Consider the following 17,372-nt stretch of genomic DNA (forward strand, 5'->3'; position numbering starts at 1 on the left):
ACAGACAGACAGATACACTTTAGCATTTATGATATTAGTATTGATAGTTTGGATGTATTTTATTTTATTAATTTATGTGTAATACCTATCTATTTCTTGTAAGCTAAGCCTAACTATAGCCCACTGCTGCATTAGTCAAATAGTCCTCAGTCGAGTAGTGCCCGGGACAAATAGTTGAAATGGGTGCCCCAAGGGCCAAGGCTCGCTACGCCACTGCTGTTGCTAATGTGTGAAAATTCTAATCGTTGCAGGCCCGTGTAATCAATTCTGTTTCGCTCTAAATTATAAAGAGTATCAATGGTTTAAATTTCTGGCAGGAGGCCAGATGCGACAAGTATGTATTTACTTTTTTTTACCGGTCGCTATTTTTGTTACGTTTTGATATGGTGATTTTAACGTGTGAGCTAAGAGACTACTGCGAAACCTTTTTGAGACTCAAACAATCGAACGAAAGCTCTAACAACGTCATCAAAGAAAAAAAGGATGACACTACGATGTTGCTACTTTTTAATTTCTTCACTTTCTTGACGGACTATAGGATGCGGTATTCTCGTTGGATTGTTTGAGTCTCAAAACGGTTTAGTGGTACGGCCTTAGGCACGAATGGACCGACCAGACCGGTTTCACACTATGGCCTCATAGAAATCCAGTGGAAGACAACGCTCACATTGAAGATCGCTGATTGCTGAGTGAGTTTCGAGGATGGGAAACACTGGCGACACGAAATTTCGCTAGTGTAGCGGACACTAGAGAAATTTCGTGTCGCCAGCGTCCATAGCTAGTGTTAAGTAGTGATTTTTTTATAAAATATCAAAAAGTTGTCTCCCGATGCGTACAAACTACGAAAGACTGACGTCATACTTTCGTAGCACTTTGTATGGAGCGTTTCGGGCAGGTCTTTTTTATGAGATATTTGAATTGTCATATCTTGGTGAATTTTTAAGCTATCAGAGTCATTCTATCAACGATGTTTGTAAGTGTCTTTCAATTACCGATAAGAAAAAAAATAGTCATCATGCCTATTGTCAAGCAACAATAGAATATTATTTACTGCAAATAAAATGCATGCCATGGGAGTTCCGCAAACGATATGCAAACAAGAAATATATCAACTTCAACATTGCAATACATTTTTTCAATACAAAATAAACAACAATTCTATTTCGTAATAGAGCAATTTTTTTTTGAAAATTAACCACGAAAGGTACAGCGTATTACCTGATGGAATTTACGGTTCCCTTGCGACTAGATGATCATTTATCAACTAGAAGACTAAGACTATGCAATCTATGCGTCATTATTCATTAGAAACACGACACTTAGGACCTGTTTCACCACTTCCTGATAAGGCTATCCACCACTTAACTTGACAGATACAGTATGGAGAATCTGTCAAATAAGCCTATCCGGCTCCTTATAAGGAAGTGGTGAAACAGGCTCTTAGGGCCTATTTCACCACTTCCTGATAAAATCCCGGATAGGCTATCCACAACTTATTTGACAGAGTATCCATACTCAAGTTCAAGACTCATAGACTGTCAAGTTTAGTGGTGGATATTCTTATCAGGAAGTGGTGAAACAGCCCTTTACTCTCATTCAGTTGTATCAGAGACGACTACAGTATGAACTTCCCCTTAGGGCCGGGACACAAAAACACGGCACGACGTCGTAATGTGCCGTACGGCGCCGTGTCGGACGCGCGTCGTAAAAAACCACGGCACGGCGCCGTACGGCGTCGTACGACGTCGTGCCGATGAAACTCATCTTGAATTTCTACGTGAGTTTCTACGGCTCGACGTCGTACGACGCCGTACGGTGCCGTGCCGTGGTTTTTTACGACGCGCGTCCGACACGGCGCCGTACGGCACCGTACGACGCCGTACGACGTCGTGCCGTGTTTTTGTGTCCCGGCTCTTAGACCAACCCTTCGTGACGTCACAGACGTTACGTAACTACCCACGTCAACGGATATTGTGCAACACCTGATACAAGTGCCGCTGACATAGAGCTCAATATTGTGTGTAATTAACTGTAATAATAGCAGACGGATTGGCAAATGTCCCGATACAATGTCCCGCCGGCCCTTGATCCAAATAAAATTTGATAATTAGATGCGTCTATTGATATGCAAGACAAACAGCGCAAGTATTTTTAACTGTACGCAAAAGTGGACGCACCTGTAGAGTCGCTAAGATAAAGAATACAATGTAACGTGGATGTGTTCTTAAACAATTTAAAGTTTTCATTATTTTTAGATTTAAAAGTAAACGCTGATCACAGCGTTAATACATACATTTTTAGGGTTCCGTACCTCAAAAGGAAAAAACGGAACCCTTATAGGATCACTTTGTTGTCCGTCTGTCCGTCTGTCAAGACCCTTTTTCTCAGGAACGCGTGGAGGCATGAAGCTGAAATTTATATCAATTACTCAGGTCTACTGTCCCTTGAAGCTGTGAAAAAATCAAACTTCTAAGCCAACGCAATCAAAAGATACAGCCGTTTATGCCGCAAATTTTCGACACTTGCAAGGGAATCAAAACCTACAGGGTGCTTCCCGTGAACTCAGAATCTTGAAATTTGGTACGAAGCAACGTCTTATAGCATAGATAAAGGAAAAATTACGAAAACCATAAATTTTTAGTTACATCACATAATATATTTTTTTTTAATAATTTTAAACTTACTACCCATTTCCTCATAAACGCGTAGAGGTATTAAATTGAAATTCATACTAAATACTCAGGTCTATAATACCTTTAAGCTGTCGGAACCCTCGGTGCGCGAGTCCGACTCGCACTTGGCCGGTTTTTTTCTTCAGACAATTATTTAGCATCATAGTATTCATGTTATAAAACAGCGACTTAACTAACTTTTTAGGGTTCCGTAGTCAACAAGGAACCCTTATAGTTTCGGTCTGTTCGTCCGTCTGTCTGTCCGCGGTTTTGCTCAGAGACTATAGGACCTACAAAGCTGTAATTTGGCATGAATGCACATAATAATTATGCCGACAAAATGGTACATGAAATCTTAAAAAAATGTGCCGGTAGAGATTGAGACAAACACAGACAGGCAAGCATGTAGCGTTCAAGTTGCCCACTCCATTATTTTGCTTCCGCCTCTGTGCTGGTAACAATGTTGCAAGTTCAATGTTTTCTCCCACCTGATTTCAGTTCAAAATCTATTTTCAAAAACACTTACGGTCGTCGAAGTAACATTAATTGAATACTTAATTTAAATTAAATGTAGAGTTTGGTAAAAAATTCAAAGATTACTAAAGTAAAATTTTATGTAGAGTTTCATAAAAATGTATGAAGCTTATATCGAAATCCCCATTTTTTTAATGAAAGAAGGGGGCAAACGAGGAAACGGGTCACCTGATGGAAAGCAACTTCCATCGCCCATGGACACTCGCAACATCAAAAGAGCTGCAGGTGCGTTGCCGGTCTTTTAAGAGGGAATAGGTGTAAGGTGAGGGTAAGAAAGGGAATAGGGAAGGGTAGGGAAGGGAATAGGGGAGGGTAGGGAAGGGAATAGGGTAGGGGATTGGGCCTCCGGTAAACTCACTCACTCGGCGAATCAGGCGCAAGCGCTGTTTCACGCCGGTTTTCTGTGAGCCCGTGGTATTTCTCCGGTCGAGCCGGCCCATTCGTGCCGAAGCATAGCTCTACCACGTTTCTGTAAATTTAAGTTAATTAATCATTAAATCTCTGTGCAGTGGTTAGTATAGTTCAAATCGAGAATAATATTATTTCGCAATGAACTACAGTAAATAGTGCACATCGTTATGATTGTGGTACGAGTATGATACTGCCCATACCATAAATAAAAGTCAATGACTTTGCCAACATCTGGTATGCGATGTTGTCACGTTAACACACGCTCGATACGTTTCATACATCTACTAGGTTTTGCCCGCGGATATACTTGCGGGAATATTACAAGTACTTGGGAATATTACAAAAACTATATATATTTTTCAGGTTAAAAGAAGCGCCTACCGGCTGACATAATAATATTATTGGGATGAGAAAAAAGTACCCCATCTGTATAATATACACTATACAGGTTGTAACAAAACTAAGTGATAATACTTTAGGGTGTGTACTGTGTAATATGTGTCCCTTAGATAGAGTTTACTGTGAAAGTAGCAGCGCTGACAGAGAGGTTTTTTTGTGATTTGTATGGACAAGCGCCCTAGCGTCATTAGTTTGCACATACATTTTTTTTAATTGATCGTTCAGCGCTGCCACTTTCACAGTGAACTATAAGGAATACACACAAATCACACACCCTAAAGGTTTATCACTATGGTTTGTTACACCTTGTATAATTAAAAGTCAAACTAGTTTTCACTTTTCTGCAAAGTAATTACTGATTCTACGACCTATATTTTTCTTTCCAAATTCGAAATTTAGATCTAGTCAGTTGCGCTAAAGACTTTTTTTTTAGTTTATTTGAGTCAACAAACAGTAACCAAAGTACATATTATTTAAAAAAAAGAGTTACATACAGATTAATCTTAATAACTATGGTACCAACTACGTTAACTACATATTACTAGATTTAATAATGAATAATACATTCAGTAGATAGCAAACGTACAAATTATAGCATGAATAGGTAATAGCTAGTAAAAGACGTGTACAAACGAACCATCCTCGCGAACTTTTACCTTAACCTTGTATCAATAATGCTAATGACACGAAAATAATGTGTTTAAGAAATTACAAGTCATTAAAACAGCATTTTTCTTACGAACTTCGAAAATCAAACTTCATGCTAGACAACAGTTCTATCATGGTAAAGTCTGACATCGATTGGCTGGGATAGTCTTCCCGGCGCCAAGCCCTGTATAAGTTATTGGAACGCGGCGATTCGAGTATGATTCCGTAAACACATAACATAGTAGCCAAGTTCTAGTAAAGTCGAAGAACTTTACTCATAACTCATAGATTCGCTTCAACGTAGTCTAACTTGTTCCTAAAACTCATAATGAAAATCTTATTACAATAGAAACAATCGGTACAATCCAGCCCGAATTAACAAAGCTATAAATTTCATTAAATTCGGACTGCCATGTGGAGTGTGGACTATGCTATACTAAAATTGTTTTACTAAAAATTAGTATAAGTACTTGAGGAAATTGATTCCTATGCAGTTGACAGACCTACGTCGTTTGGTCGGCTTCTGTCAATTCAATGTTAGCTGTTGTCAGTTAGATGAGTTTGACTTAACGTGACCAAATTATTTATGTCCGCCATCTACCTAGGAATCAAGTTCTCTGATAGTACTTATGCTTGCAAACTACATAAGATAATACACAACTTGTAATTTCTTGTAAACCTACTTGGAAAGCAATTTTCCCAAGGGTATAACAATGTAACTGTTATAACTATGATTCAACTTGTTCAGATTTCATCTGTTAGGTGTAAGCTGTTGTCCTCAAGGTTGTTTTCAACGAGATACCTTTTGTGAACTGTCGTAAGTCAGATACGTGAGTGAGGTACACCGTACAATAATGCATTGAGTCCGGCGCCGCGTCGCAATGCGGTACACAAAAATGTTCCCGCTAATCGATGCCCAGGGTACATTTCCTGTTTAAACATTCATCTTTATGCTTTAAGGTAGCTGGGAATATCTTTTTAACCAACTGCGCTAGAAGAGTAATAGTCTTTAAGTGTGTTTGTAGATCTATCGGTGGCGTGGGGTTTTTTCACTCTATTTCTGTTGGCTGCTTTTCTTATGTTTTGAAGACACTCTTTACAACATAAATTAAATATAAGGGTAGGACTTTCCGCTGAAGATAACCAGCCTTCGCTACTGGTATGTTACATGTATAATATATTTAGTTGGCAGACGTTAGAGTCCAAAAGATTTGACGCATTTGAGCTTAAGTATACTCAAAATATTAGATTTCTCCATTTAAGACTTTCGTATAATCATGTAAACAAAGTACCAACAACAAGTAACTTATAAGGTTCTTATGGTCGAGTTATAAGTAGTGTGGCTAATTAAACCCTCGTTATTATGAAATGTTTCGTGTTCGTTCTTATTTCCGCGTTCTTAAGTTACTAATGTTTGAGATTAAAAAGGTACCCATTAATAGAAATATTTGACCCTTGTTGACCTTTATCCGTATTTTGCCTTGTTTTTAGAGTTCCGTGCCCAAATAGAAAAACCTGTCTGTCATGTCAATCTGGTGTTTAAAATTTTAACAAAAAGTAATTTCGATCACAAGTTTTTTCGCTTTTAATAGCAAAAAGAGTAAAGCGTGGCTTAGCACTCTACAGCTCGAAATTCAGCGTTTTGCAATTAAAGGTGTAGTAGTACTATAACTGTTGTGAATAAAGTCTCATCCTTCACGAATAAATGATACGTATCCCTATCGTCGCTAGAATGCAAGGCAGCATCGATATGGCATTATCTGTGACTTGTGAGACGAGCCAAGCGAAGCGTAAGGGCACTAGTCACTACCTATCTTTTCTCGAAGTGTTTCGTCGTTTTTTAGCGTTCCGTACACAAAGGGTAAAAACGGGACCCTATTACTAAGACTTCATTGTCTGTCCGTCTGTCCGTCTGTATGTCTCCAGGCTCTAACTCAAGAGTGTTGCCGCTATAACAACAAATACTAAAAACAAAATAAACTTAATATTTAAGCGGGGCTCCCATACAACAAACGTGATTTTTTCGGCATTTTTTGCTTGGCAACAATAATGGCAACAGGTAGGCACTTGAAATTTTCACAAAATCCTCAATTGTATGTGTACTTTAATAATAAATATTAATAAATTAAAATATAATATAAATTTAAGGTGGGCTTCCATACAAAAACCACAATTTTTGGCCTCTTTTGTCTTTATAACGGTATGGAAACTTTCGTGCGCGTGTTCGACTCGTACTTGGCCGATTATTTTTTAACCCCATTGAGTTTGCTTCCGATGTACTTACCAGATAGTTCATAATATTCTCAGGATACGGTAACAAAGTCTCAATTGAATAGATAGCTCTTATACTTTAGATTTTATTGATATCTATAATAAAATACACCGATTTCGTCACTGACACACTTATACTCTGGCACACTGATGATCATCATCACATTGTTTGGCTACTTCCTGAAGTGCTAGAAAGCTGAAATTTGGCATGTAATTTATTATACATAAAACAAAAAAAATCATAAGCTTATAACTTTCATCCCCATCGCCTACAATGGGGGGTCAGTAGAGTGTAGATTCAGAAGCTTGGCTGATGGCTCTACATGAGATCTCATATGTTTTTGACAGGAAAACCTTAAGTGGTCGTCTCAGCTACATTTTATAAGAAATGTTTTTGGTGGGTTGGAACCTTTGAAACATCAAACTACCCATTATCCTTCAGATATCCATACCAATATTATACGAAAGTGTGTCTGTTACCTCTTCACGCCACAACCGCTGAACCGATTTTGATGAAATTTGATTTGGAGATATTTTGAATCCCTCTAAAGGAAATAGGATACTTTTACCGTGAAAAAGTGTACGGTTCCTGGGCGAATTTGTGCGTCATCTTGGATTAATTTTGCAGAGCTGTTGACACGAGAATGAGACGCGATGAGTCGGCGAAGAGTATAACAAAGCTACGCCGCCACAGCGAGGTGCGGCCGGCGTCCGCGCTCAGCTTCCGACAGAACTCGCTCACCATCAACGCGCTAGCGCAGCAGACGGCATACCTCGCACACAAGGCGCAGAAGGAGGAAGCGTGAGTATTGAACCATACAATATTATTTGAGTGAACTCAGGAGTCTTTGGCAATTTGGAAATCTAGGTCATAGACCGGGAGATGGTGACACAAAATTCTTGGTCATTTGCACTATGCTGGCGGTTCTACAGGGGTCTAATTACGTAAAGGCAAAAAGGAAAATGATGGTCATAGCGCTCGCACTGGCGGCCCAAACGCATGGGCGTTAATCGAACGCTTCGGATAATTAACGAAAGTCAAAGCAAAAAGAAAAATGCTTGTATGGTGACGATGATTAGCTAGGTATGCAAAAATTAGCCTGGTTCAATTGTTTTATTAAAAATTTATGTATTCGCGTCGGTATGGCGGGCTGTAAGCCACACCCCAGAAGTATGGCATTACGCTACCACCGCCTACTTATTTTTTTCGACTATCTGAAAATACAAGCATTTTTTTAAATACAAGCATTACAAGGCCGCCAGTGCGAGCGCTATGGCCATCATTTTCCTTTTTGCCTTTACGTAATTAGACCCCTGTAGAACCGCCAGCCTTGTACAAATGACCAAGAATTTTGTGTGACTATCTCGCGGTCTATCAGTGGTAGGAATGTTTTGCGATTAAGCTGGTCGTGAAGAAGTAAACTATATTACAAAAAACTGGAATTCATAAAGCATTTAGATACGTGGATAGGCGGTAATACTATAAGCAAGAAATGTTATTTGTATACGAATAAAAGATGAAATTGATTATAATATTATCTCTAGATATCAGAAATGGCTATAATTGAATAACAATTAGTAGACTTTTTGTAAAAAGCGCAATTAATATAGATCATATATAACTTACTTATAAACTAAAACAGTTTGATCCGTTGTTCCATCACTGATACCCGTATATTTTCTCGCTAGGATATTACGTAAACACTCTACGCAAGGTCTCGTAGCATATTCGTAGCACGCTCTACGCGACAGCTACGGTTTACTGCAAGATTTCAATTTGGAACTTTCGCCTCGACAGACATCCGGACAAGTTTTAACTTGACATTAATTTGCTATCTTTATACTTAGTTAAGCTTTACATAAGAATGTAACCAGTTTATAAAATTAACTATCAATGTTACGAAATGCTTCTCAATTATTTGAGTGAGGTTATCCGATCGGTTAAAGGTTTTACATTATGTAATTACCTGTTTCTTACTTTCATTAGGTCTTTTAAATAGTTTTACTATTTTAAATATGAACAAGTATAAGAAGCTTTAGTCGAAGCATTAAAATCTCAAGACGGTCTGCATATTAATGCACGTCTTGAGAACGTCATTCGACTACAAAGAAGAGCTTACTAAAGTTTTATGTGGATTGAAGTATAACCGTATATTTTGTATCCCGGACCTTGAAAATTAGGTTGGGTTGCACCAACTAACTTTAACTATAACTGTAACTTTAACTATAACTTTAACTACAATGTAAAATGTCAAATCTTTGGTTAAAGTTAAAAATGGACGCCATCAAGACGCCATATTTAACCATAACCATAGAGCTCGACAAGGTTTTAAATGCACGTGGCGAAAAAAGGAACTAACGCTGTCATCATACAAAAACGCAATTTTTGTCCATAACTTTAACCTTAACTTTAACTTTAACCACGCCTCTGGTGCAACCCAACCTAAGTGTTATTTTCAAAGCATTGTATGTGTATTAGAGTAGGTAGTAGTTAATGGAATATAGTTTACTTTAACTATTAGTTATGTCAATTCTATATTAAGCAACTACTTAGGAATCGATTATGCTCATCCAAGTCTGATGCGCTAGAATTTAGAAAGTCGCTGACCTAGACAGTGACATTGCATGAAGCTAATATTTTCTAATTTAGAATATACTAAGGGGATAGTATATACTTTATTTAATCCTTAAATAAAGAATAATAATTATTATTGTATTCGATTGTTCAGTCTGATGTATTGGTCTGTTTAGCGTACCCAGGATATTTAGGGCTAGCTGGATATGTCATCGTCGAAATGGTACGCAACCCATCGCTTGCGCTTCAATACCCACTATTTTTTTCAGTCGGACATTTTGAAACGCCATATTTGTTTTCTCATCGCTTTCGTCTGTGATTGGCTGAATTCGTCATAATTCTTCCAATGATTTATTTCAGTTCTATCATTACTAGTTTTAGGTATGAAAATGTGTAGAACGTTGAAAGTATTTTTTTATTTTTACAGTGCGGATCCAAATCGTCAGCCACCGTCGGTTTCATGGTTTAAATTGGTAAGTTATGTTTAATTAGACCTATCGATCGATCTATGTATTATAAAAATTAATAACTCAAATTAAAATAGTCAAATTGGCATAATAATGGCAAAACAATGGCGTCATAATGGCTTTGTACAGGCTTCATAATAGTGGCGCAGATTGATGTAATTTATAGCTTTTTACTGTTTTCTCACGTCTCAACTTTGTGATTAAAAAGCTGTTTATAAATAGCTTCAGTGCTTACTTAAATTTTTTAAAGTTGACGAACTTTACACTTGATCTTGGCTCTAATCTTGATGACACATGTCTACGTCATCGTTATTTTTCTTCGTACAAAAATCGACCTAACTGCCATTATATCACAGTTCTTAATCTCGCGGCTACGGTACTTCATTCAAGACCCGATATTGTGCTCTTAATTATTTTAAATTCATGCAACAATAAACCTTAGAGGTATAATTTTACAGATAAGGTTCGTTATACCATGGCAGCTGCTGCAGCTGTTTGCGGACGAGATATTATTACATTATTCAAGCAACAATACACCTTAAAAACATAAATTTATAAGAGTTTATATTTGCTCGGCCCTAGTATCTCGTGCTGCTGTTTACAATTAGAGAAGTCTGGCCACTCTATTCAATGAAATCCAATGAAAAACCTTACACTCATAACTTTGCAATACAGATTCGCCAAGCAATGGGTGTTCACAGATCATAGTCTATTCACTCAACAATAAACCTTATTTTCATAACTTTACAGTATAGATTCGCCAAGCCATGGGAGTTCGTGATGCTACTCGCAGATCGTAGTCTCTGTTCACCCAACAATAAACCTTATCTTCAAAACTTTACAGTACAGATTCGCCAAGCCATGGGAGTTCGTGCTGCTATTCGCGGGCGTAATCTTCGCCTCACTCAACGGTCTGTTCGTGCCGATCGGCGTGATCATCTACGGCGAGTTCACTTCGCTGCTGATCGACCGGACCGTCATGAATGGGACGTCCACGCCTACGCTCACGATCGCGATGTTTGGAGGAGGTCGAATACTGTAAGCCATCTTTGACGATCAATTTTGTATTCGTAAGCATGTTTATTATTTCAAACTCCCAAGCAGGGCCGGATTTATGTTTTTTATGAGTATAGGCCACTTTAATTTTGCCGCCCTTATGTACGAACTCTACCGCCATCCTTGGACGCTGCCGCCGATACTGCCTATATATAAATCCAGAGCTGCTCCCAACCATGAAAGGTTCTTATTGCTCCTCTACATGAGTGGCCAGCGCTGGCCCATCGAATGGCGCATGCGATGGCTATGCAATGGTCGCAACGCCTCTACATGATGGCCGTGTTCAGCAGTGATCTAAACGTCGTTCAAGATTTTGAATGAAATTCGTAAATTATTATTATTGAAATACGACGTTCTCACTCGACCGCGATCGGGCAGCGACTGTAGTTCGGCCACGTGTAGAAGCGTACCGCCATCGCTGGGCAATCATCCTTTGATGTGCGGCCGAAAAACCGACACCGCCGCCATTCCATGGCCATCGCTGGCGCCATCGGCCATCCTACGCCAGTACGCCACTACGTCCTCCCCACGCTGGCCCATCATGTAGAGCCGCTATTAAATCGGGTAACTGCGCTACCACCGGAGTTGCGCTTAGCTGCGTCGCTAGGAATGTGTTTTGTAAGATCCAATAGAAGCGCTGCTCTAAACGATGTTACGCATACAAAGCGATTCAACGAACACATTCTCTACAACGCAGCTTAGCTCACTTCCGGCGGAAACAGTGATCTAAGTCACTGACTAATTTATAGGAGTTCTTGCGAGAAATTGTACCGAACCGAACTTACTCATACGTATACTGAGCAATTATCAAATACGTTCTCTCTCTCTCTCAGCACGAACGCGAGCCTGGAGGAGAACAGGGCGGCACTGATCGAGGACTCGAAGGCTTTCGGCATAGGGTGCGCGGTGTTTTCCCTGCTACAGTTCGCGGTCGGTGCCATCAGCGTCGACCTGTTCAACTACGCCGCGCTCAAACAGGTCAGTGGGAACGAGTAACTATGAATGTTTTAAGACGTTGGTATTATTAACTTGAAGTACGCATACATGTAGGATTTAAGTAATTTTCTGATTGGTCTTAACGTGGCGGGAGTTAGGAAGCTCTTTTAAAAAAGTGGGAAGCGTTTTTATAAAATTTCTTGGCAGATTACACGGGTAAAACCCCTGTCCTTGTTCGGTTAAGTATTCTTCGAGATAGTCTTGACTAAAAGCTAAGTTTGCACCTCGCGTCAAAGTAACGAATCGACGCAGGTACAAACTTAACTTGGTCAAATTGTAATAACTTAGTAACTCGACCACAAAATTATTGATGTTATCTACAGATTAACAGGATATCACCAGCTACCATGTAGATTGTAACTTATTGACGTTCCAGATTGACAGGATGAAGGAGATGTTTCTGAAGGCGGTGCTGCGGCAGGACATCTCGTGGTACGACCTCAACACATCCATGAACTTTGCCACCAAGGTCTCCGAGTAAGTAACGTGTCTATCTAGATTCTAGATTGTCTGCCTACGGCCATGTAAGAGCAAAAACTCCGCCAAAACTCTATATTTTTCCCGCTATGAAAGTTGCTTATATATATTCACTATAGTCTACTTTATATCTGTACCAAAATGGGTCCTACGGTCTACTGCTACCAAGAAAAATAGAAAGTTATTTTAATAACCTATTTACGCAGTGTATTCCAGGACCGCTGTCTCTTTCTCTCTTGAGTCTTGTATAGTTATTAACTCTGAAAAAAAAAATGAGTAAGGGGAATATAATATAAAGATTATGATCTTTACCCAGTGACGTAGAGAAGTACCGCGAAGGTATAGCGGAGAAGGTGCCGATGTTCATCTACCTGGTGATGTCGTTCGTCACCGCCGTGCTCATCTCCTTCGTGTACGGCTGGGAGCTCACCCTGGTCATCCTGTCTTGCGCGCCCATCATAATCGCCACTACCGCGGTGGTCGCTAGGGTAAGTACAATTATTCGCGACAATGCGCGTTAGCATGTGTACGACCTGCATCGTAGACAAGTGGCAAAACGCTAACGCTAGCGCTACAAAATGTATGCGATTTGACATTAGTATTCGCTAGCGAAGCGATGACTTATGTCAAATCATGCGATTTGACATAAGCCATTTACATGTAGCGCTAGCGTTAGCGTTAGCGCTTTGCCACTTGTCTACAGGCCCTGAACAAAATTTATGTTGTAAACACCCGCTATCAAAAGGCACATTGAACGCTTGTCATCTGAAAATACTCGTACCATGACATTGACTTGACATTACTGAAAAAAAAAAATTAAAGTCCGCAGTTCAATGCTAATGGTCTGCCTATAAATTAATTTGTCAAAGGACACTTTTTAAGCAATAATATTGTAATTTCAGGTACAATCATCACTAACGACTCAGGAGCTGAAGGCGTACAGTATCGGTGGTGTTGTTGCCGAAGAGGTGCTCGCCGGCATCAGGACTGTCGTGGCCTTTGGGGGAGAGGAGAAGGAGATTGCCAGGTTTGTGGTCCTTCAGAGTTTTTCTAGCCGGTTGTTTCTCAAATAGCAAACTTTTTTAGAGAGAGAGGGAAAATAGGACTAAACGACCCGTACATTACCTTTTTCGCCAATGGTGTTCATTTATAAAATTGAGCATACTGTTGTGTTGTTATCAAAAGCATAATATAGATGTAGGGACATCGCTACTTGTCTTTTGTGACTTTCTTTCGGACGCGAATATTTTATAGGTTCTGTCGTATTTTGATAGGTATGTGATTGAATTTTTTTGTGTATAAGTGATAAATCACGAGGGCAATGTCCGTATATTTAGGTTCTATAGAATAAAACTCTATATCTTTGACGACCTTTGTGGCTCAGCTGTGGTGAGCGCGTTGGTAGCTCAAGCCGGGGGTCGCGGGTTCGAATCCCGCCGACGGAACAAAAAGTTTTTCAAAGTTCCTGGGTCATGGATGTGTATTAAATATGTGTATCATATAATAAAAATCTTAAATATACGAGTATGTATAGTATAAAAAGTATTAAATATAATTCAGTTGTCTGGTACCTGTAACTAGGGTTGTTGAGGAAGTGATTATGAGGAAGAGGAGGAGGAAGAGGAATTGTCACGCGCAAATTTTGAGGATGCGGATGAGGAAGAGGATATTTTATGAGGAAGAGGATGCGGATGAGGAAGCGGAAGAGGAAGCGGATGAGGAAGAGGAAGATAGAAAATTATAAATACTAGCGGACCCAACCCAAACGTTTGTCCTGTCTGTACTTTGTACATAACGTACTAGGTACATACATTACACAAAAAATAATTAAAAGGGCATTTTCCAGTGAACCAAACTATGAATCTAAATTATAAACCATTCTCAAAACACACACAATAAAGAATCATCAAAATCAGTCTAGCAATAAGGGCCGCGCTACATCGGAATGACAGCGGCGAGGTGAGCCGAGGGTTGCAAAATTACGTTATTTTACCGAAAACACTGGTAAAATACGCGTATTTTACGGTAATTTATATATATTACGGTAAAATTACCGGCTACGTATGTATGCGAAAAGTATAGCGGGGGGTGAGAAGAGCGTGTAGTTGCAAGTTGCAACTTGCAACATACTTACGTTCGGCGGGGCTAAAATTTGAAGAATCATGATATGAATTATAATATGATTCATTTTTCTAAAATCGCAAAATGCAACTCTGCTTGCAATTGTTTTGACTGACTGCACTATACGTGCATTTAGTAAATTATGCCACGAAATCAAGCAAAAGTGTGGGATTAATTCCAAGTGCTAAGTGAACATGACAAAAGGAAACATGTGATGTGTATATTTTGTAATACGGAGTACAAAAAATGCTAATGCTACTCGGATGACAGAACATTTTGAGAAGTGTAAAAAGTGTCCTAATGATGTTAAATTATTATTTATTAGTTATTTTTGCATAATAGTCATACGTTCAATGCCTTGGTAGTTATCCAGTTCATGAGAAATGAATTTACAGAACATAAGATTATTAAGTCTTATGTTTTCACCAACTTCAGTAATATTTGTCTGGACATATACATTTTGACTATTTCTTTTTTAAAGAAGACTGCAATTATTACTAACTAAAAAGGTAAAATACGATTTAACTCTTGTTAAATTGAATTTTACCCAATTTTACCGTAATTTACGTAATTTATTTATATTTTACGTAAAATATGGTAAAAAACCGAATTTTACGAAAGTAATATTACCGCTTTACATCCCTCGGAGCGCTTTCAGTGTCATATATTATATGACTAGCTGTTGCCCGCGACTTCATCCGCGTTAACATAGTATAATAACAAAGATGGATAGTTTTCTCCTTTTTGTTTTTGAGGTTCCTTATACAAAGGGTAAAAACGGACCCTATTTAAGCAAACGTTAAACGCAAACGTCAATAAACTTTCATGTTTCTAACTCATGAAATGACGGACTTTCATTGCAACTTTCCACCCCAATTTCACCCCGTTGGGGGTAAAATTTCCAAAAGCGCTTAAATACGTATCCATTCATTTTTAATCAGTAACCCAAAAATAAAGTTTCATGTTTCTAACTCAAGAAATGACGGACTTTCATTAAAACTTTCAACCCTTATTTCACCCCCTTCGGGGTAAAATTTTCAAAATTCCTTCCTTAGTGGGTGTCTACTTAATAAAACAACCCTACTCACCAAATTTCGTGGCTGTAACTTTTACAGTTTTTGCTCAGCGATGATGAATCAGTCAGTCAGTCAGTCAGGACATGTAATTTTATAAGAATAAGATTTTAAACTTTATCTTCATTATTGTAATACATAGTACCGCTTGAGAAGTCTACGGCCGCCCGTGGCCGCTGTACTATGTATTACAAAAATGAAGATAAAGTTTAAAATCTTATGACACTGAAAGTGCTCGCGTCGCCGCTGCCATTCTGGTGTGTCGCGGCCCTTAGGCTGTTTAGACACACGCCGCAGCGGCGCCGCTGCAATACTCATCTTTGCCCTCAGGGTGCGGTGCGGCACCGCTCCGGCGCCGCGCCGCCGCGCCAGAGCGTGATTGGATACGCGACGCGCATGCGTAGTGTAATTCCTCATAAATTCCTCATAAATTCCTCTTAAATTTTGAGGAAGCGATAGCGGAAGAGGAATTTTTATTTTTATTTATGAGGAATGCGGTAACGGTTGAGGAACCCAAAATATTGCGGAACTTCCTCATTATGAGGAAGCGGAAGAGGAATCCTCAGCAACCCTACCTGTAACACAAGTCCTTGAAGTACTTACCACGGGGCCAGACTGACGTGGTGTGAAGCGTCCATAGATATATATATAATAATTATTATTATCTAATCCTGTGATCCAGATACACAGAGCGCCTAGCACCAGCCAACAAGACGGGCACCAAGCGCGGTATATTCTCCGGCATCGGCAGCGGTATAATGTGGCTCATAATCTACGCGACGTACGCGTTGTCATTCTGGTATGGCGTAGGACTGATCCTGGACAGCCGACACGAGCCTCAGCCGACTTATACCCCGGCTGTGTTGATGATAGTGAGTAGAATAATAATAATTACTAAGTGGTATAAAATCAGAAAAAAGATTTTTTTATAGAAATAAATATCGGTGTGATAACCTTAAAAGCGGGGAATAATATATGCCCAATTTTTAAAGCATATTTACACAGGTTTTTAATATAACTTACTTAAAGTACTCACATACGATTTTGTTCGATCGAGCAAAGCGTCGAGCAAAACCCGCGGCTCGTGATTTCGTCCACACATTTAGCATTGCTCGATAGTTTTTTTCTTAATCGATATATTTAATTCCATCAAGCCGGCTCGATGCGAGCCTTCGAGCTATCAGTTTTGCGGTCCACACACTAAAAAACTACCGAGCAAAACCGCATTAGAGTACTTAGCGTTATTTATCTATTAATCTTACACACACTTTCATATACACTTTAATTTGCTTATAAGATCAAACAAAATGTTTTTATTCAGCGAACTGCGTCGGCGGACTAAAGGCGTAAATATAGCTTAAAGTGATCTACCTATCTCTTTTACATCTGCCATCCCTCTCGTTTATACCCTCAGATCTTCTTCAGTATACTCCAAGGAGCTCAGAATGTGGGTCTCACCGCGCCTCATCTGGAGGCTATGGCGAGCGCTCGAGCGTCCGCCGCGGCGATATTTGACGTATTGGACCGCAAACCTGTGATAGACAGTTTATCCAATGAGGGCCTTAGACCGGAGTTGGACGGGACTCTACAGTTAAAGGACGTATATTTCCGGTATCCGGCGCGGCCTGATGTACAGGTAAGTAATATGTCTGATATTGCCCCTACTATTAAA

General features: G+C 39.4%; 1 protein-coding gene across 1 annotated transcript in view; it reads left to right on the top strand.

The window, feature by feature from the left end:
- LOC121726529 (multidrug resistance protein homolog 49) overlaps positions 1-17,372 on the top strand; it is a 34,799-nt gene that overhangs the window by 4,120 nt on the left and 13,307 nt on the right. Inside the window, exons 2-10 of the mRNA XM_042113925.1 lie at positions 7,564-7,737; positions 9,938-9,983; positions 10,822-11,015; positions 11,867-12,011; positions 12,406-12,506; positions 12,823-12,994; positions 13,409-13,533; positions 16,383-16,572; positions 17,115-17,336. Of these exons, the coding sequence (XP_041969859.1) occupies positions 7,580-7,737; positions 9,938-9,983; positions 10,822-11,015; positions 11,867-12,011; positions 12,406-12,506; positions 12,823-12,994; positions 13,409-13,533; positions 16,383-16,572; positions 17,115-17,336 (1,353 nt within the window). The 5' untranslated portion in view covers positions 7,564-7,579. The remainder of the gene's footprint in view (positions 1-7,563; positions 7,738-9,937; positions 9,984-10,821; positions 11,016-11,866; positions 12,012-12,405; positions 12,507-12,822; positions 12,995-13,408; positions 13,534-16,382; positions 16,573-17,114; positions 17,337-17,372) is intronic.

This window comes from Aricia agestis, chromosome 4 (assembly GCF_905147365.1).
Source record: "Aricia agestis chromosome 4, ilAriAges1.1, whole genome shotgun sequence".
NCBI classification, from domain to species: domain Eukaryota; kingdom Metazoa; phylum Arthropoda; class Insecta; order Lepidoptera; family Lycaenidae; genus Aricia; species Aricia agestis.